Consider the following 22,270-nt stretch of genomic DNA (forward strand, 5'->3'; position numbering starts at 1 on the left):
TGTGGTCTCCAATATTTCCTCAGCTAAGAACTATTGCAGTTTACCACTTATTAGCCGAAAACCCCACAGAAACCACACGGGTGGAGAGCTGGTTGCTCTACTCTAAGTGCAGCCTCTCAGCATGAATGCTCAGGAGAAGCAGACAGGCTCCAAACCCAGAGGCTCATTTTTAGCACTGCAGTTGCTGAAATAATTGGAGTTTGGCCATAGCTTTGGACTTTAAGTACTACTATTTTATATACTACTTTAGAACAAACATATCCTACATCCTGATTATTTTTTGGAGTATGTAGGAACTATAGGTAGCCAGCAGCTCTTTAGAGATGTTGGAGAAGTGAGGAGGAAGGAAAGTCACACTATTCAGTCACAGCTAATCACAGTTCTGGCATTCTGCTTTATTCACAAAGTGTGATGTTTGGTCTTTTCTTCCCTTATTGCATGCTCTTCTTAATGCTAGCAATGGTAGACTCTATAGAAAGGATCAAGTATTACGTGTGCAAAGAGGCTCCTGCCAGAGATGCTGCATCAGCACGAAAGCAGCCTTTTCTCAGGATTTGCATGGGTTTTGGTCTAGTGAAAGCCAGTATTTCCTTGCAGAAGGCAACACTGAAATCTCCCTTGTGTTTATGAAGATTTGCTCCCTTCCAAGTATCCAGCTAGCAGTCCTCTCTCCTTCTGTACATGACAAACTCAACCCTCAGCACTGCTGCTATTAAAAGTAATAATAAAGTGTCCTTTTAACAAGTGACATAGGGAAGGGCAAAATTCCTAACTTGTGTTGAAGGCCAACATCAGGTTTATGAATTACTGCCAGTTCAAGGCTTAAGTGAATCTTTCAGTAGTGACATAGGGCTTTGGATGGCTTTGTGCAAGAGAGAACATTATCATCTCTACCAGCATAAAGGGGAAAAGGCAGCAGAAATGTTGTTTTCCTAAAACCCTATTGCTTTTACACAATTTTGGACTTAAAGGCTTGCAAGTGGCCAAATGTATATGGCTCAGTGACGAGTTATAACTTCCTTCCAACTTCAATCACTTCATATCCACTTTTATGAAGTCTTTGCCTAGAATGCCAGAGGCAAAGAAGGGTTTCCAGACAAACTGCTTATAAACTGCTAGCTGTGTTCAACTTAAAGGTAAATATGCCTTCATGTGAATTTGATTTAAAAAAACCCTAAACTCAAAACCAACCCACCTACTCCCCAAGGCGCCCAAAACCCAGCGTGATGAACATGATTTTCCTTTGCACCTTGGCGTGCTGAGGACAGTGCAGACCTAGAAACCTCTGCAGCCCATTCCCCCGCCTGCCAACCTGACCAGGAGCAGAGCAGACCATCTTCTGCAGCCATCCTCTCCCAGCCTTAGGCACAACGAGGGCGGATCAGGGGATGCTCCCCATGGGATTGTCCCGGCAGCAGGAGAGCTGAGGGCAGAGCGTGGCAGCTGAGTGGGGAATGCAGCGACCGGTCCTGGCTTCCAGCTTGGGCTCCTGGGGAGGCTCCAGGCACCAGCTCGTGGTGAAGAGCTCAGCTGCTTGGGGAGGTGCAGTGAAGAGCAGAAGTGCTTCCATCCACAGTAAGTCAAAAAAAGGATAAACTCACTGCACACCTGGGGAAGCAGCAGTTAGATGCCAGCTTTCTCCTGCCAGCAGGGTGACAATAATTCTCGTTACTCCCGTCCTCCTACACGGCTGATGCACGGGGCAGGAGGGCTGGTGCCTGCGGGAGGGCCTGCTGCTGCAGAGCACACTGCTGCAGCACAGCTCCCACGGGAGGCTCCGCTCTGTGCCGGCCACGCTCCGCTCCTCTTCCCTTCATAGGTGTGACGAGGGGAGGGAGCGAGGCAGGAGAGAGGCAGAGCTATGGAGTCAAAGCATTCACCGCAGACAGAGCTATGACCCTAAGAGAAACAGTACCTCTGCACTGAAACACAAAACAAGCATAAAAAATACACAAACACACATGTCCATACATACCCTTCCCCCAAAAAAGCACTCATACCCTTCCCAATGGAAGATACGCAACAAACAGGAGCAACGTCCAGAAATAAGAACACAAAAAACACTTTGTTAACAGACGCAGTCCCTGAAGTTTTAAGACGCTGTCCGGCTGTTGTCATACCACCTCATCTGACTCCAAACCATGTACTTCATAGAGAGTGTCCAGGATATTTAGCTGCTTTTCCATGGCTGGTAAGTAAATGCTGAGGTCCCTCTGCATCCCTTTATAAAAGGTTTCTTCCTGAGCATCACACTCCTCTACAGACAGTGCTGCCACAAAGTCTTCATACGTTGGAGCCGCCCTTAAAGCTAGCTGGGGGAGGAACCAAAGTCTTTAGATTTGGAAAAAGACAGAACAGTGAAAGAAATCCAGCCAGAACCAAGAAAAAATGCCTAATCCAGTACCCTCTTTGCACTTTGATTACGCAAATGTTAATGCTTTAATGTATCTGTAGGCATGCAAAAGTTAGATCTGAACTGATAAGAAAGTAACAGTTTTTATTATCTCTGTGTAGATGCCCAGTTTAAGTCCCACTTAACCCTTATTTTTAGAAAGTGTCTGTGCAGCATATTTTGCACAAACAGCAAATGTCAAAAAAGTATTAAACACAGAACCTAAAGTAAAATTTGTTATGAGAGATCCCAACCTAGTCCCACACACTTCAGTGTTCAAGTCCCATGCTCAAAAGCCTTTTAGAAAACTCCTTCTAAAATACCCATTTCTCCAAGTCACTGTCGCGCTGCCTCAGCCAAGGATTTTCAGAGGTTCACAGATAATTTCCAGGAACAGACACAAGAGGGAGCTGCCGCTTGAACAAAAACTAAACCATTTCTTCTGGCCATTATGTTATGAGCCACACTAGCCTCCTTCACACTTTCTCAAATGCTGTCATTCAGAGACATCCAAGCTCAAAAAAACAACCCCAAAAACTCCACATCTTCATTTTATAGCTCTCTTATGACAGTATTTTAGATTCTTATAAAAGATTTGCAACACTGTTGCAAAAGAAATAATGAGAACTTCATGCAGAAAAGAGCAACCCATGTGTTTTGGCAAAAAAAAAAAAAAAAAAAAAGCCCAAACAAACAAAAACCCAAAACAGGTCCCATCCTGGAAGTGCAATGCTACACAGCAACCTCCACAGTCCTCACCCTCAAGATAAAGTCTGACAAAAAGATCCTCTTCATTTCAAGGCTTACAAATTTTAAAATAGATTAGGTATATGCAATACAACATCACATTAGCAAGACCCCTGGCAGCCAAGAGAATTACTTACCGCAAAGACCCCGCGCACAACCCAGCCGTGGTGTTGCCTTAACGTCTTCCCATAAGCATTGTCTTAAAGGACAAAGAGGGGAGGAAAAACAAAAACAAAAACAAAACAAAAGGGGGAGAGAAAAGAAGTGTGTATATAGGTATGGCAGTTTTAAGCTTGCATCACTATGAAAAGTTGGAGCATGAAAACCTCTAGTTCTGAACATATACCCTTGTTGCTGGACCCAAATAATGGCTATTTTTTTAAGCATTACTCATATGACTGAAAGGAAGGAGAAAAGGAGATGACAATTAGGATTTCTGGGTTGGGAAAACTGGGAGGCAGGTATCAGCTCTGCTGTCAGATCTCAAACAAGTCATCCATGGCACATAAGGTGTTCGCACAGATAGGAGGGGAATGTAATTTGTACTTGACTAGCTTTGCCTCATGGCTGACTTTTCTCCCCCTCTTTAGCTCTCACTTCCGTGCAGGTCTAGAAAAATATGACAGAGGGAGAAAACAACCCTGTGTACTAACATATAGCCAGTCTCAATCCAGACACTTGGCTCAGACATTAAACGAGGAGAGTAATATTTGGTCTTTACCCTTATATATGAGGGTAAAGTCTTAACGTCCTGGAACAGAAAGTATTGGACTTTTATTAAAATAATCTTCAATGTGTCTCATGCAAGTGCTCCTCAATATAGCCTTGGCTACATTCTCAGACAGACCCAACAAGCTATACCACCTATACTGCCTTTTCTTCATGCCAAAATTAGATGAACGCCAATTAGATGAATCTTCAGCTGGCATTAAATCAAGATCAACCAGTTACCCAGTAACCCACCTGAAGACCACAGTTTTCAAAAAAGTTGGATTCTGGGGCTAGCTGTATCAATATGCACAGGAAAAAAAGAAAACTCAGGTTCTAAACAAGAAGGAAAATAGCTGAGTACATAAATTCGGAGACATGTGAAGAATAAAGCTACTGCAACTTACTCAGAGCTGTTTGGATATTCTTTTCTCCATTCTTCACTTCTGTTAAAAATCCTTTCAAGAACTTCAAGCCTCTGTCAGGATGAGCCCACAAAGTAAAAAACAAACAGAACACACACATGTTTATAACCAAACCTCTCAGTTTGCAACACAATTTTTGGTGCTTCATAATTTCAGTATCTTAGAATTCCTATTGCTTATAAAACCCAGAATTAAGCAGACATTTTTCATCCATATAAAAGAAATGCAGCCATCTCCCGCAGCCTCTTCCCTAGCACTGGCACTTAGTGGGGGGGTCTGTTTCCACTTTTATGGGGATGGGGAGGGAAAGATTATCTGCAACTGCTCTTCCCACTGCCACTTTGCCAACAGAAGCACAGACCACAAACTTGACCCTAGTCAGTTTAGATTAACAAAACCTGTGAAAGTAACTTGTCTGCGCTATGAACAGAAGCCTGCATTGGTGAAAGATCATCACAGCAGAACTGCTTATCACCTAAATAGATAGGAGGAGGTTGTTACCTTTTCAACCACAACAGAGCCTCGGTAGCAGAGTTTCTAACTTGTGCCACCCCTGCGTTCACTTCGTGGAGCACTATCTTCTGAAGGGTGTCAAACTCTTCCGTGTTGGTTATAAATTTCTGGTTTATTTTCTGGAGAAAAATAAGAGGAAAGGCTTTATGCCTTTAAGATCAAACAATATCCTATACAAGTCTACATATACAAACAAGCTCTTTACCAGGATTCTTCCTTGCTAGCCTGGATTGCGCAAGCGGCACAAGAGCCACTAAACAAACCCCAAGACTTTGCTCCTACTATGTGCCTGTTGCATCACCACCACTTAACACAATAAGAAAGTGGCTCTGTCCACAGTTTACAGAGAATTTTCCACTTATGTCTCATATCATGCTTTAGATATGACATATGTCATTAGACATAGAGGTGGAAAGGTGTTAAATCAGCCTGTACAGAGACTCAACATCCCAGAGCTCCAAATACAAACCAGATAATCTTCTGACAACAGCTAAACTGCAACCTCTCAATTATACTTAGCAGTCGTCAGCATGTTTACATTTCTGAATTTATTCCAAAGTTTGTTATGTACAACTCCTAAATGCACAAGTAGAGCCTCAAGCCCTTGCAGACACAGAGCTGGTAAAAGTTTCAGAATGGAAACCTCAACTACAGCATCTGTTCTCATTTACAGCTCCCAAGGAGCTGGTTCTTAGTGAACTCATTTGGTCCGACTGGGCTGAGGAAAGGCATTTTCTTCTTGTTTGCTCTCCAGTCTAAACCATTGCATCATGGCTTATAATCCTCTCAGACCAGAATTAAAGTCATACTCATTAGCTATAACAGACATCTTACTTGGCAGTTGATCAGATTTGATTTTAAAGGTTTCGCTGTGAAAAAACAGTTGGATTTATTAAACACAGCAAGTGCTCCAAGAGCAGAATTAGGGAATCTCAGCATTCTGAGCTGACAGAGAGCAACATTAACAAATACTAAAAAGACCTTCCAATATTGGCTCCTGACACAAAAATTCTTTTGTTCTGATACCTAAGCTAGATGTTCCAACAAAGTTATGATCATTAGTTCAGGAGCTAGCTAAACAGAGCCCTGCTTGTTTAAAGTTGGTGTTAAAAATTAGCTCTTACCTTAATGTTACCTACAAAATCCATTTTAACAGGAGCAAAAACAGTTGGTCCCAGCTTGTCTGGAAAGAAAGAAAGGCCACATTTTAAAATCATGCCTTTTCCCACTTCTTGTGCCTTAGTAACAACTCATTTTATTCACTCTTACCAATGTTTCTGATAACAGCAGGATGCTAAATGAACAACATAAACTTAAGTCTTTCTTCAGTTACAGAAACCAAAACCTCCATCTGGTGTAAGAGTTAAGATATACTAATTTGGAGAGTCTTTAAAGAGACCCACAACATGTCAGATTCAGAGGCCAAGCAGACAGGGAACTGCACTAGCTGGAGATGGAAGTCTTTGGTGTGGGGTGGAGGGAAAAAGGGGAGGGGAGGGAGGGAGAAACACAATAGAGAGCATAGCTGATGCTACTCTCAGCTGTACTACACATAAGGCATTTACACTGTTCTCTTGAGGGGAGGAAATTACTGTTCCAGATGAACTCAGATTCCCAGACATCTTACACAGGGTTCTAGCTAAACAAGACTGAATTCTCTACAAAAGCAGGAATAAGAAACATCTGGTACCAGTCAGATTGATTCTGCTGATAGAAACTATTTTTACATTATATCACTTCAGCAAAGAAATTAATTCCCCAAACTGTTTCACAATCCATTGCCACTAGCTAGGAGAAAAATGAAGAGCTGCTTACCCAGAACAGGCACGATTGCATAACAGGACTCCAGAAACTCCTCTGTTGGTATGCCCTCCTCCTCACGGAGTTCAATATCACTGAACCTGGATCCAGGATAAAAAGAAAAGATATTTTTTATTGTTAGACTGTCACCACAAACCACAAAAACCAACTTCCAATATAGATATTTTGGAATAGCTCAAGCACAAACTCACAACCAGTGATGCTTTCAGAACTCCACACACTGTTTCTTTACAAGTGTAATTGCAGACAAATGCTTAATTCCCAGAAAGGCAGGAGCGTACGGAAGTCATTCAAAGTTGGGTTTAGATGAATGACTCTGCTCTCAGAATGTCCTGCAAAACTGATTTTATAAAGTCTATCTTCTTCTATTACTGTGCTGTAGCTAGTTCTGCCAAATAATCCTAACATACACAGCTTTGCAGGCAGAACAGACTTAAGAATCAATTAACAGCTTAACATGGAGTCTTAATACCCTTGTAATTAAAATCTGCAGCATGTTCTACCTATTGCTCATGACACTGAAGAAGGTAGGAAAGTCTTTTTCATTTCCATCTTCCTCACACGATAAAGTTGATCCACACATAGAATCTGTCTCCGACTGCAGCAACTTGTGGGTACCAAAGCCTTCTGTAGCTTGCAGCTTGCTCTCTCTGTCTTCTTTAATACCTTGTATTTATAGGAAACAAAAAACACAGAAAAGCACAACCATATATACATATATTATTACAGTTCTGTGCAGCTCTTTAAAGGAAGGCATACTTAGAGCATGCAAGTTCAAAAGCTTTCCTGCCAGCATCATGGCACTTGTCACTTCCTCTGATGCTGGCAACTGAGACAATATTTAAACAAGCTTCTCTTCTTGTCTTCTCCCACTCTCCTTTTCTTCTCTCATCAGCCAAACCAGCTACCAGCCTCCAATGCAGGTGAGGCTGCACATGTTCAGTAAGGAAGTGGTTAGGAAAGCAGACTCACCTCCTTGACAAAAAAGACTACCTGTTGCATGGTTATAGCTTCCCTAGCATGGAGTTCTGGAATACTGGCCATGGAATATAGTGGATATAGTCCATTCAACAGAAGGAGGAATGGAAAATAGGTTGCTCGTGAAGATTTGATTTCAAGTTTTAGCAGCGCTTAAGAATCATGTTGGATGGAATTTTATACAAACTAATTCAACAGAGTTTTGCTGAAGCCACACACAATTCCAAGTTTCATGTTCTGCTAAAGTGTTGGGAAGAAATAAGGTACTTTCTAACATGCTTTTAATTGCAGGGAAAAAGAGTTTATTTTCCACAGAGAATTGCCAGAGCATTTACGAGCAACTACAAGGTCAGGCCCCCTCAGATATCAACACAAAGCTTCCTGCTCCCCTTCTGACAGGGCAGCAGGAGGTGCTAGCAGAGGTGTTAAGGGAGAGGTTCTGGGAATGGAGTGTCCACCCCCGGTGCAAGAATAGCCCAAGTCCTGCCAAACTGCATTGCCACTTACGTCAATCAGTATCCAGAAGAGCCTCCTCTTGTTCAAGAAAGAGCTTTAATCTCCCTCCCCGTGCAGAATAAAGTTGGCTATCTACATGGACAGGAGCTGTGCTAAGGCGGCTGGACAATGGGCAGACACCAGACTAAGTTGCGTTAGTCCTGTACTAACATCCCCTCTCCTGGGAGGGCAGAGATATCAGCACTTACAGGCTTCCTCCAATTATTCTTAGAGTAACAATCATAATCATTCTTAGAGAGAAAAATGCAGCACATACACTCACCTGCCAAATTCACTTCTATGTGGTCTTCAGCTGGAACATCACTGCTCCCCTCATTTGTTTCTAGCGTTAAATGTGCTAAGCTTTTAATAAGGGTTTGCTCTTGATGGTTAAGTTCTTTTTTTACAGAGCCATTTTCACAAGGGTTCAATTCCATTTGCCTGAAGGAAGGAAAGGAATAATGAGTAATGTATAAAATTATTGCTTGGTGGAATGGTTGTTTGTGTGTTTTCATAGGGACAACAAGAAAAATAGGTACCAGAATTCTAGGCAGCAGAAGGCTGCACAGGTGGCAGGACATATATCAAATAGGATATATGTCAATGATTCAAACCCTGCTCATAGATTAGTGAATATAATCACAATGACTAAATAAAATAAAATAAAATAAAATAAAATAAAATAAAATAAAATAAAATAAAATAAAAGAGGGAGAGTAAAAATATAGTATTGATTGCAAAAAAAAAGAAAAAAAATACAGATTACAGGCAGGTGTTTTTGCTAAAAGAGCAGCCCCCTCAGGAGTGCTTTTATATATATATACACACCGACACACACACACACACACACACACACCCACACACACACACCCACCCTTGCCATCTCCTCCACAAATCACAGCTTGCTCCCTAGCAATTATTTCATGAGTATATGGAGTGGAATGAAATATAAAAGAAAAGCACTGAAGTGGGAGAGGTAGGGCTGGTGAGTGACCAGGAAGTCAGCATGGCAATGGTGAGGGAGGAAGAAAATAAAAGGGAAACAGCAGAGAAAGGGAAAATATGAGGTGGAGGTAAGCCAGCTCCCTTTTGATGTGTCTTTTTCCAAGTTTGCAGCTCAGAACAAAACAATTTTGCCTGTATCCAGTACTGGTAATACCAGAGAGAAAAATATGGAAGGAAAAGGCACTACCAAAAACAATTTACAAAGAGATCGTTAATAAGGATTTTTATTATACCTTTCTATTGTGGTATGACTGGACAAGACCGAGTGTTTCATCTGTAAGATAAAAAGGAAAAAAATATATATATCCTTTAAACCAAGAGCAGCCTATCACGTTTCTTAAACCTCACACTTCCCAGACACAGCGAAGCATCTACCTCCCTGCATACACCTTCGTCTGCTGTTTGTCTGAGCGCCTTTGCTTCTGAAAAGATAAGCTCACCAGGCATATCATCACACATATTATACTGCAATAACTGCAGCATACTGCATATCATTATAATATTGTACATATTATACTGCATAATATATAATATTGCACATATCTTTTTAAGTTACTGCACTATAAGTGCTGCTAGCTCGCACAATGGATCAGCTTGCCATGCACAGGCAATTTTGAAATATGTGTCTGTGGCTAGTCCTAAAAGTTACTAATAACTTTCATCTACGATTAGAAGTTAGAGATTAGTCATTGTTTATCATAAAAAGGAGAAAAAAAAAAAATCAAAGAAGCCCTATACAACTTGCAAGCCAGAGCATGCCTAGTAAAAGACTACTAGCTCCTGCATGGTTAAAATTTTCATTCTCAACTTCCACAAATGCTACTCTGCAAATAGGCTTTTCTTCCCATGCCAAGACTTGGAGAAGGGAATACAGGCCTTGTTGGATCTGAAAACTGCCAAAGGTGGGGATCCAGGTGGAGTGTGATGCAGTAACTCGGAAGTAAAGGCTGTATTTGCAATCTGCATACACTCTTCAAGAGTCTTCAGGAAGGTGTCACAGGTTGATTTCAACAGAGCTCCCACATCAATCCCGCTCTGTGGGAAGAAACCAATTAGATATTGACTCATCACAAAAGATTAGCTTGGAGCACCCACCATAAACACAGCCCACTATTGCTACAGTCATGATTCCAGTTTCACTCAAGTTAACGCAAAGTGTCAGAGACCTGGCATCACATACTACTGGGACTATGCAACCTCTTTTGCCTGCCCCTTTTGCACTTGGGTCTCTCTTCCTGGAGACACCCTGGACCTTCCACATCATCTTTCCCACAGCCTCCCTCTTTCACACACTTGCTCCCAAATCAAGCGGTAAATCATTAGCAGTAGGGCACTCTTCTTAAAAATAGGCTTTTTTTGCTCAGGAAATTTGTAAGACAAATGTGTCTTAAAGCTTAAAACAGTTACTGCTAGTTAGTGCAGAGGCTAACAAAGCAGCTCTTCCTCTCAATTTTACTTTTTTAAGGTCTCTATTACCTCTTGACCCTTTAAGGGTTTTACTTGAGGAAAAAGAGTTTTTTTTTTTTTTTTTTTTTTTTTCCCCCCTGTTCCCAAAGTTGAACTCTTAATGATTCTGAACAGAAATCTAATTAGGGACAAACACATACTTCTTGCAAGCTATCATTTTCTTTTTTTTTTCCCCTCCCCCTCACTTCCTTTTGTTCCACTATACACACATGATAATCCACAGTAAAACAGAAGACCTTGATAGGCTACTATCTAGATTTCCAAGACTCTAGGGTCATCTCACTGCTTACTACCCAACATGAAGTTATCTGCTACCTTTCTTTATATCAATAGAGTTACCATTTCATTAAACAGGAACTATTGTGTAGGCCTGTTATTTCCTACACCATCTCAGCTGAAAGACAGCACCATACTAACTAGCTTTGAGTGGGACAACTGGCTAATCAGGAGTTTAGAATAGTCCAGACTTCAAAGAACTGGTTTACATGGAGGGAAAAAAAAATTAAAATTAAAAAATGGAGCTGTACCTCTGGCTCTGATGCACCAGAAATGCTGGCTTCCTTAGTTTTATGCACTTGCTGAACAAGGAGGTTACAGTACAGTCTAAGCTCAGACATTTTAGTTTTCAAGGCTTCCGTATTTTCAGTGAACTCTACAAAAGAAACAAAAGAATTAAATTTATTCTCCCCATCTTGCAGTACAGATTTTGGAGAGCTGCTTAAATAGTATTATCCAGCCTAACTCAATCAATACTTCCCATTTCAAAACATTTTCTCTTAACTCAAAAGATACTGACTTCTTCTAGGTTGGCCTTTACTTCCAGCTGTGACGGGCACTGCACATCAGGCCCACATTTTGTTTAGGACTCTACACCAGTATCTCCTGAGAGTCAGTCTGAACTGGCACCTGCACAGGCTAGTGAAGATGCAAGCTCCAGCTAGCAGAAGAGAAGCTATTCCTCACCTCAGGGAAAGGAGCAAAGCTCTACCCAGGCTTGCTGAGGATTACCAATTTATTCACATTTTCTCTTCACCATTTTCAAGGTAGCCACTGAATTGAGGTTGTACTTGGCTAAAATATAAGGGTCTCGGTGTGACTCATGAATAACACCACATTTGAAGCAAGGGAGCTCTACTTTGTGAAAGTGGAGATTGCTGATAAAATCCAAGAGAAGTAAACTAATATTCATGGTTTGACTATGGACAGGTTTCACTTTCTGAAAGCTAGTGTGCACATTTAAGACCAATTGCAAACCTTTTCTTTAATTGCCAAGGGGTCTTAGAAGGGCACAGGCAGCTCAGTTAGAATAGGGAAAGCAAAAGGCCCGAGAAATTGGAAAGCTGAAGAGGAGCAGGCACTGGAGCAAGGCAGCAGGTGAACAGACGGAGGTGTGAAGGGGACTTGCCCCACACACACAGAGAGAGCCCACATCCTGGGAACCCAGAGCTGCACTGAGGAGCTAATGTTTGAGACTTCTGACTAGAGTCCTCATGTGGCCTGACTTTTAGTGGCGTTTAAGATCTGCAGCAGCACAAGTTGAACACAGTTTAAGCACAGATTTTGTGATCCTTGCACGCATATCCTAGGGTAAACGTAAGGAAAGGTAATCAGTAAGTGAGCAGCTAAGCAAGTTCTTACCTTTTTCCTTCTGTGTCCTGCTGTCTGTCAGACAGGCTTTGGCAGTTCCTAGTGCAACCAGCCACTTTTGCCTCTCCACAGCATTTCTTGCCTTTAGATAGAAGTATTGTTCCCCAGGGATGATCAGGTCCATCCGCGTGTTGTCTGCAGGATGGACTGGAGGCAACACAGGTTTCAGGCCAGATCTCTCCTGGTGAGCATGGCACATGTTTCTTCTCCTTCAGCCCATCCCAGCCCAAATGAATAACCAAATAGATATGTATGTAGCAAGCCATACAGCAATGGAGGAGCAGGAACCTATAGCCCCAGCCTTCCCTCACTGCCATTCTGCAGTGCTCCAGCTGAATTAGAGGACAGGACACACAGGTTTGGGACAAAAAGCTAGGAAAAGCACTTCTGTAGGTAGCATAGCATCACCTGTGGGTCTTTACAGAAAAGATATTCTCATTTAGCAAGCCTCTCTTTCAGACTCCCTGCCCAAAATTGAGCCTCAAAGTCATGGCAAGTAAACCACCAGGCATAAGCAGATGCAGTGTTTAAGTTCATTACTCATATTTCTAGCTTTAGCTTTGTGCCTAGACAGTTATTTGTAGCTGTGTACTCTTTAGTGTGGATTAAGAAAAATAAAGAATATTCTACATGGACATGTGCCATTATAGTAGCAACTTGCATTTTTTGTAATATTTTCAAAATACTATAGAATAAAGACTTACATATAGATCAAGTTACTGAGTTACTACAAATGTCAAAGAAATTAACATACCAGGAAGTCTGATTTCTAACACAGCATATACTTATCAGACAACGTTTGTTCAGGGAGTGCTACTGTATCTTAGTTACCTTGAATTTCACACACAGCCATTTGGATGCTTCCCTTACACCCCTTCCAGGCATCTTCCTGAGAATCATAATAGGACAAGATACCACCACAGAGAAGAAACCATCGAGGCTGCCAGCCTGGGAAAAACAAACAAACAAGTCGCTTCTCAGTTACTTCTCTCCCAGGAATCCCAACGTTTCTGTAATCCAAAAATCACCATAAATAAGATCTCGATCAACAATTCAAGAGAAGTCCATTCAGAAGAATTAATCTGTTGAGCAGGCAGTTTTGGATGTTGTATACCACGGCCCCTGCTTGCTGGTCATTACACGCCCTATGCAGGCAGCTGGACTCGGAGGCTCTCAGCTGAACCTTGGCAGTACGCTCCTCACATGCCATACGTCGTGTCCAGTAGCTCTGCTAACATGTTATCACTGGCTCTCGTTTCCAAAACCAGCTTTTCAGACCACTACCCCTCAATTGTTCCCACCACTCACCAACCAGCTCTTCCACTCTTTCTAAAATTCACCACAGTTGTCTCATCTTACGCGTCTTCCTCCCTACCACAAGGTTGGTCAAACTACCTTGAGTAACAAAGGCCAAGAGACTCCTTTCAAAATTAAGAAATAAAGGAAACAGAAGGGGATGTGTGGATTTCTGAACTCCATGTTTTAACCAAACACTTCTAAATAGCTTTTGAACTCTCATGCTGCCTAGAGAAGTAGGGAGAGAAAGAGTCTTTAATTAAGATCTTGTACTTCTGGATACATCCCCAGGGAATAATCAAGCCATGGGGCTAAACTGCCCTGGCAACAGTGCTGAATTTACCTCTTCTGCCCAACCTGCTGCCCAGCTCCAGAACTAAATCTCATATTTCCATCTCTTCTTTTGGAAGCACTTTTCCAATGTTCATATGGATGAACAAGACCCAGCATCTTGCATTTATGTCTAGTAAAACAAGAGCTCATCAACATAAGAAGAAATAAGACAGCCGTGTTCATTGGAGGAAATTGGCTTTGTTACGGATCTGCAACAAGTTTTTCTGGGCAGGCCCAGCAGAGTTGAGGTACCCAAGTTTCCGAGCTGTGCTGGAAAACTAACTCTTGGGTACAAGTAAAACCAAAACCCCAGAAGAACTGGCGGTTTAAGCGACACCAAACACAACTCAATCCAGGTTTATAAAACTCCAAAGTCACATACAAATAGCAGGAGGAGGTTCATTTTTCTTTAAAAGCAATACCAGGGTCATGCTCTCCAACTGATCTCTCTGCCTCCAACATGCTGGGGACTGGTTAAAAACACAACGTGAGTCAATAGGGTTTGTTGAAGGATTTTTAGGGTTTTTTTTTTTTCTCCTTTTGCTTTGGAGTAGAGCTTTTTTAAGGGGGAAGGGAGAGAGCAGCAAATATCTATCCATGTTGCTTTGCAGAACTCTTCCTTATTAGATGAGCACCCAGAAGACAGTGATATACAATTGCTGGCTGGGACACATCACATTTTCAGAGCAGAATTTGCTACCCCCTCCCCCCATTTTTTTTAAATAAATAGCAGCAAGGTTCTGTCAGTGGAGGTGGTAACCACCTGGTTCTCCATGCGATGGACTCAGCAGCCACGGGAAGGTTATCCTAAACAACTAGCTAAAAATAACGTGCGGCTGACAAGTCCTGGACACTGCAACAGGGAGGCGATTTTCAGTTACAGGAGCTTCAATTCACAGACAAGCAAAGAGGAGACCAAAAAATCCAAAGCAACAAAAGTCACTCTGAACACAAACCTCAGGCTTGCACAGTTTTATTCTCTCCCCACTAACTCTCTTAGGAAAACTGCCAAGCATGGTCCTATCCAGACTTTACCTGATAGAAAGCTAAGGCTGAATCCTTCCAGGTCTTAATGATGACAGCAAAGACACACTTCTCAAGGAGAATCTACTATGCTTATTCGAACTGCTGGTGCACAGAGCAGGACAAAGCATAGCTCACCCTTCCACAGCTTGTCTCAGCCCCACAGAGCCACTAACAGCAACAACTGACCTTGCTGACAGAAAAAGCTGATAAAATGCAAGGCACATGAAGAGCAAACAGTAGCTTACGGGTCCAGTCGGAGGACACTGAATAAAGAGATTCCAGACAACCTAGTAGACACTGGTTAAGGTCCTGATAGATATTGTACCCTTGTGCAAAACTTAAAACTAGTACCTTTAGGACCTGGGAGATCTGGTATCATCCATCACAGAAACCCCTACCTAAGGAGCCGGTGTGTACTAAGGATTCAGCATTTCCTCAGAAGCTTTCCCGAATGGAAAGCTCTGCCTGCTTGCACCGTTACACTCCAGGAAACCTGGATGCAATCAGCACCAAGCAAACTTGACATTGCTTAATAACACAGCTGAAATTTGGACATAACTCAAACTTTCATGTTGCACAAGGCAGGCTCCAGAAAGCATTGAAGGCATGTAGATCATGTCAGACATCCACAAAGCCAGCCCGTCTGGGGGAATTACACGCTCAAGAAGCCAAGCTGATGACCAGGAAAAAAAGCTGCAATTAAGAGATACTAGTTTTAGTTGCATTTTTAAGAGGCACAAAGGCAAGACTCTTGAGTTGTTATTACTGGCTGGCTCCCACTAGATCATGTAATACTTTGTGCTTCTTAATTTCTTGAGCTTCAACATAAATCCTCAGAAAAGCTGATGTGATAGACAGTCCTAGAAGCCTGGAGCTACTCACACAAGACCAAGGCAGTGTTGGTACCTTGCAAAATGGCCGACTTGAGAGTTTCATGGCATTCCTGGACTCATCCTCACTGCAAAAAGAAACACCCAGCCTGTTCCTGAGTTTTAAGGTAGCCGCTGTAACCCAGAAGACACCATCCTCCCCTTCTGTAACTTCCTGCTGGAACAGAGCACTCTCATACACAAAACGCTTGCTGTTACAAAGAAAGTCAAATTTTCCAATTAGCAGATGCATCTCTAACGGTTAAAACACAGATCCAGGGAATCCCATTTTCAGCCTGGAAGGGAGACTGTCCAACTGCCCTGGGTCATCCTGAAAAACCTTACTCTGCACTGAGCTCCCTGCATATCTGTGTAACACAGACACTTCGTGCTGTCCCAAAAGCCACACTGCAGGGCTTAATGCATGTCCCTATGGACGCACCTGTGCATCTAAGGCTATGGAAATCTCCATGTTGCAAATGGACAAAACAATCTCAAAATCTCAATTTGCTTCCTCAATTTATTACACACCCACACACTAAACATTAGAATGCAGTTCTTGAAAAGCAGTAGTATGTTCCTTTTGTGAGGCTCAGTTTGATCCATTTTGTTGCACATTGGATGTTGTCAGTCATCACAGTGTTCCTACTGAGAAACGAGCTGTGTTTAGCATAAGAATATCTTGCAAAGACCAAGAAACCCTTTGCAGCATGAACTGTAAAGGGTTATCTTGACATATGCAATTTGCACCAAAATCCCTGCCTACTCTTTAGTCACAACACAAAAATCCACAGTCTGTACCCAAGAACAACAGTGCAAATGCAAACACGTGTGTTATGGCTCACATGTCCCCTCAAAGCTACTATCCTCTTTCCTAGAGCCCCTTAAATTAACGAGATTTTTCCAACAAAAACTCAGCACTTCAGCAATTTTATCACTTCTTAAGCAAGTTCAAATTCACATTTGGGAAACGCTAGAGGTTCAAGTGAAGCAGGTAACAGTGCCTCTCCCACATGATTTCCTCACAGTGTCCTACAAAGCTCACACCTCCTTCCCAAATCCAAGTGTTTGTGCAGCGCTGAAAAACAGTCCTGCCCTCTCACAGCTGCTGGGCCTGCCCTGCTTATCTGCAAAGGAGTTTTATTGCTATGGCCAGGTACCCATCCTCGTAAGGGATGGAAAGAGCAGTACGCACATCCTCCAAGTGGACGCACTGCAGCGATGAAGGGCAGAGAGGTGATTTTTTTTTGAAAGGGCAAAAGAGGCAAGAGTTCACTAATTCAGGTCACTGCTCAAGAAGCACTAATGCCGCCCACTGTGTGCAACAAAACACTCAGCTCTTGAGAGTTCCTAGGGCATTTCCTCCTTTTCCTCCTGCTGAGCCCAAGCAAACTAGCAGCTCCTATTCCTGGCAGGCAGTCTCAGGGTAGACAGTCAATGGCACAAATGTACCTAAACACACAGGACGGCACCTCTCTACCATCACTCAGCCCCACCTGCAATGCCCCACTATTGCTGTGATCAAGCTATGGGTCTTTGGTGCAGCCACGTAAAGGCAGCCTGCAGGGACACGGGTGCCGCAGAGCTGCGGGCTCCGCGGCATCGCTCCAGCAGCCTCCCCTGAGCAAGGAGAGGGCACAGCACTTCCCATTCCTGCAGCCTCATCAAACCTGCTCTGCTGCCGAAGTCCAAAAGGTTAGACAAAAGAAAACTGCTGCATCAAAAAAAAAAATAGTGGAGGAGGGAAGAGAGGTGAAAATGAAGGTCAAACCACACAAACGTAATTATGCAAAATGTGAAAGGAGGAACTGACTCGTGGTGGAAGAGCCCAGGCGGGACTCCACAGGCCACCTAAGCGGCGCCTGCTCCCAGGGCAGCTGCCACCAGGAGCACTGGCCACAGCTCGGGGAGGGCAGACACCTCAGGGGGAGATCCAGCCCCGCAAGGCCCGTCCGCTCTGTCGTGTCATCGGGACCTCGACTAAACCCAGAGGGCTAAGAGGAGGGGAAAACAAGTGTAAACAAGAGCTTTTCAAGAATCAAATATTTACCCAAGTGCAAAGCTGTTGTTGACAGCTTCCTTTTTTGGAAGCACAGAGGACCTCATTTTCAGAGCTCGAAATCAGCTACAAGCAGACATGTTTCCCACTCTGAAAGGCCAGATTTCTTAAATTCAGCACCAGAAATAGAGTCACTCTAAACAGTATTAGCATGTGCATCCAGAATAAATCTATAAAAGCTAACGTCCTTTCTTTAGCCTCCTCCAAGTTTGTTATGCAATTCTGAATCATTGAGAGACAAAAGTAACTTAAAGCCTTATATGCAGCCTGAGATTTACTGCACGCTGTTGGCGCTGGGCATTTTAAATAAAATGAAAGGAATTCAGAGTACAACAATAACATGGCAACAAAAGATTCATGAAGAAGATGAGAAGAGCCAATGCTGGTATGTGCTATGATGCAGTGTAACTAGTGACCGCATGAATGTGAGGCTGCAATGCTTCAAGGAAGAGGAATTAAGTTAAGGTTGTAGCTACTCGCTCCAACTAAGAAAGGGAATATTTACACGCCAGGAAAGGCTTAGCCTTGTGACAAGTCATCAAAGCCATTTCACCGATCACAGAGCACAGCAGGCAGTTCTGTAGATGCTGTCAGTATTTTTCCATCTCTAATGACTAAGCCACCTTTAATCCCCAAGCCAAGACCTGACACATTCCTTCCTTCCTTCCGAGTGCAGCTGGATTCCTGCCTGTGGCCAGTTAGCACAGGTAAACTGGGTTTCATGCTGAAGATCTGAGCTTAACTGAATTTTGGTAGGAGGAGAAAGCAAACAAAACAAAAAAAACATCAAATCCTGGAAGTGCCCAACTACTGGACATGTAAGTGAAAGTGTTTCCCAACTCCATTCTCTTCTTTCCCTTGTGGTAAGCGATAATTTCTACAAACTTGTGGGAAATCGAAGTCTCATATATTTTTAACAAGGTAGCCTCCAAAGACTAGAGATATATTTTCTTTTTAATCTGAGTAAATGTAATAAAACAGCTCAATTTCAAAAAAAACAAGCAGCAGCCTTCACATGCAATTCCTATCCACTCTCCCCCTTTCCCTGCTCTGCAGTTCACATCCCCCCGTCCACAAAACACGAACGTTGCAATAGGACCATTTTCAGTCAGCTTTGCTGCTGCTCGTGGCGTAACGCCTCATGCTCAGCGAGTACCAAGACTCAGAACCAAATGACTGCAGAAAAACAGGGAAGCAGCAGGTGACCCTGGCTGCCTTCTACAGCGGGGAGCACGGAGAGGAGAGCACAGCACCTTTATCCCTGCTGTAAAGCCAGTCCGAGCCCCCACAACCATTCACCATGCAATGCTCGTGCCACATGCAAAGCTTTGGCAAAGGATGAAACCCAGGAACTTTTTAAGGTCAAATTGCTCTCCTTGGCTGTGGGCTCAGCTGTGCCCACCTAACTTGCATGCCTTCACTGTTCAGCATGTCCAGCTCTCGCTGCTGGGAGGATTCTTTAACTGAAGCTTGCAGAGACATGATATATTTACCCAAGTGCTATCACAATTACTGTTTTAGTTAACCCTGCTGATGGAGTTTCTGTTCCCCTACTGTTTTAGCCCATTCAACAGGGAAAGCAGAGGCAGGAGCAGTCTCAGAAGACGTATTTACTGCAAGCACAAGATGCCAAGCGGCAGGCTAGACCTCTGAGCACACGTACGGCAGCCAAAGCTGCCACACATGATTTGAAGTTAATTTTTTTTTTAAAGTCTCATTTAAAAACTCAAGCTTACCTGCTGTTTATTAGAGCAAAGAAACCTCACCTAACCTCTCTAAACTCAGAGATTTCAAAGGCAGCTTTGGGACACCTGCATGCAGAAACTACAAGGTCAGCAGGGGATCAATGCCAGGACAAGGGGACCCAGCTACACACAGCAGAGACCTGCTCCATGCCAGCACGAAGGCAAAGCCATCTCTTCCTATCTGAAGCAAAGAAATAATACTTACACAGTTTATCCTAATCAGCACAGAGCAAGCAAGGATATTTATCATTAAACAAGTTAACTTGTTTGAGCAGTAAGGCAAGCTAAGCTATCATACAGTTGTTTGCTATCAAGCTGAGCTTTCTGACCTTTGCCCACAGACAACCCAACTCCTTTCCCACACCCTGAAGCTTTCTTGTTGCCAACAGCTCTACAAGCTGCACAAAGGCAGCTCCTGCCCCAGGGCTGTGGGGAAATTCCCCCATGGGGACTTTGCCTCTGTGGTGTTGATGACGGCACAGGTTATAAGAAAAAAATCCCTAGAGAAGATGCAAGTATCAACAGACTCCAGTGACTCCTCTTAAGGCGGCAAGAGGAGCCATTTTCAGTAGTTTTAAGGGCTGTTGTTCTGGTGGCTGTCATACCTAGGCTCCAGCAATGGGATATGAAGGTGTGCTCTGTATTACAAGGAGGAGACGTCCTCACATACCTGTTGGGCACACTTACCTCCCTGTGGTATCACAGGCAGAGGAGTACACACAGACGGACAGAGATGACTCCTATTTTACTTACTTTTTGCATGTATCACCTACACCCAATCAGTTAACCCTGCGCGAGACGAAGCAGACTGGTGATAGAACAGACAGAAACAACAGTCGTGGAGGGTCTGCTGAACCCTCACCTTGCTTCTGGTTTCCATTTCATCCCCTAGTCCCATCCAGTTTCATCCTATAGCTCTGTGTTACTGATAGCATGAAGCTCATATTCTAACATTGTTTTTTTTGTTGTTTTTTTTTTTTTCTGCAGTATTGCACAACCTAATGGCTTTGGGGCAGGAAGTCCTTCACATTCCTCTTCATTACATGCCAAAAGAAAGTGCACATAAGCTCACAGAGAGGCAAACTGGTGCCCTCCAAAACACAACAGGCTGGCCTCCTACAGCCCAAGATAGGAATTTATGCTGTAAAGGAGGACAGAGAAGATGCTGCATGTGCAGCTTATCTGAAGTAGGGAAAAAAAAAAGGGGGGGGGGGACTGCAGCAACCTCCTACTGTGCCAATAAATCCCACCTCATGCATCATGCCTGCCCCCCTACCCTCTCTAGTCACACGCACTCACGTCCTGCCTGCACTTCAGCTTAGTTTTTGTCCTTTCCTTGTTCAATTTCAATATCAAAACTAAAAACAAAGCTGCAGCTCAACTAATTTCCCTGGAAAAAAGACACAATATTCAAACCAGAAGTCACCCCTCTTAAATATACTGCAAAAAGGAGATCTGCCCCAGGCAACATCAAGGTCACGCTTATTCTTCTGACCGCAGGGCTCCCACATGGTTTCAGTGCACAGCAGAGCCCTTCGCCCATTACAAGGGCTGCCCCAACTCCCTCCCGGGGCGCTGAGCAGTCAAAACTCCCCAGCACCTCTGGCATCCCCTCCTCGGCCAAGCTCCTCGGAACAGGAGGACCTGAAAAATAACAAGCCCGCAGCTAGCAGGGCAGCCCCTGTGTTTTATTTTATTCTTGCGAGCGTTTTCACCCAAATCACCCACGTGCGACTTAATGTTGATGCCTCCAGCTCTGAGGGGCCCGGGATCCCCCCAGCGCACGCAGAAACGGTCCCACAGAGGGGCAACAAAGCCGGCACTGTCACAGGGATGCACAAAGAAAAGTTTGCTCGTGAGTATGACCCACGTGCATTAAAAAATGACAAATAAGAGCAGGAGGGGCCAGGCCGCGCACGGCTGGGCAGGCGGCGGCACTTCGGGGCTGGAAAGGAACCGCTGTCCTACCAGGCCAGCGCTGGCCTGACCTCAGGAAGTAAGGTATGTACTTGCAGACGTTTATTTACATATACATCAATAAACATACAAAACGCAAGCGTTCACATGTAAAATAAACATGATATTTATAAATACAAATTCACCAGCGGAGCAGCTCTAACTTCTCAAAATTCACTCCGCTACGGGAAACCGCCCCCCGCCCCCGGCCCGCTCGCTCCCCCGGGGCGCTGGGGCTGAGGCCGGGCAGCAACTCACCGCTCAGGTAGTTGGTCCACTTGTAGAGCACCCCCTCCATGGCGGCGGCCCCATGCAGCGCGGCCGGGCCCCGGCAGCGCCGCCCCGCGCCGCCCCCGCTACGGCCCCGCTGCGCTGCCGCCGGCGCCCAGGGCCATGGCGGGGCACCACCCACCCGGCCGCCTGCCCTGCCTGCCTCCTCCCCGCCGCCGCGCTCGTGGCGCAGGAGCCGCTCTGCGGAACGGCCCCGCGGCGCTACGCGAGCGCAAACGGCTCCGAGAATCGCAACCCACGTGACGGGCGAGCCGGCGCGGGGAGGCGCCCGCCGCGCCTCCGCTGGCAGGTGGCCTCCCGCAGCCAATGGGAGCGCGCGTTCCCGGCGGGCGCTGCCCAATGGGCGGCCCCCACGAGCCGGCTCTATTGTGCAGGGCTCTCCGGCTCGTTAATGTTCGCTTCCTGGAACGCCCGGCCTGCCCGAATCCCTCTCGGAGCACTACTGCCGATTGGTCAGGTCGAGTGACAGACAAGGGCAAGACCCAATAGGCTGCTGC

The 22,270-nt window shown here is 44.3% G+C and overlaps 1 protein-coding gene across 1 annotated transcript; it reads right to left on the minus strand.

Moving 5' to 3' along the window:
* Positions 1–1,914: 1,914 nt before the first annotated feature.
* PLEKHA8 (pleckstrin homology domain containing A8) lies at positions 1,915–21,800 on the minus strand. The gene is made up of 14 exons (XM_088521172.1): positions 21,741–21,800; positions 13,030–13,146; positions 12,190–12,345; positions 11,079–11,203; positions 9,961–10,119; positions 9,318–9,358; positions 8,357–8,520; positions 7,110–7,272; positions 6,601–6,686; positions 5,910–5,968; positions 4,774–4,904; positions 4,255–4,325; positions 3,277–3,338; positions 1,915–2,312 (listed from the first exon to the last, which is right to left on the minus strand). The coding sequence occupies exons 1-14, from the start codon at positions 21,778–21,780 to the stop codon at positions 2,115–2,117; spliced, it is 1,572 nt and encodes a 523-aa protein (XP_088377298.1). The 5' UTR covers positions 21,781–21,800; the 3' UTR covers positions 1,915–2,114.
* Positions 21,801–22,270: the final 470 nt, after the last annotated feature.

Source organism: Tinamus guttatus, unplaced genomic scaffold, assembly GCF_059628265.1.
Source record: "Tinamus guttatus ecotype Peru unplaced genomic scaffold, ASM5962826v1 Tinamus_guttatus_pri_ptg000115l, whole genome shotgun sequence".
Taxonomy (NCBI): Eukaryota; Metazoa; Chordata; class Aves; order Tinamiformes; family Tinamidae; genus Tinamus; species Tinamus guttatus.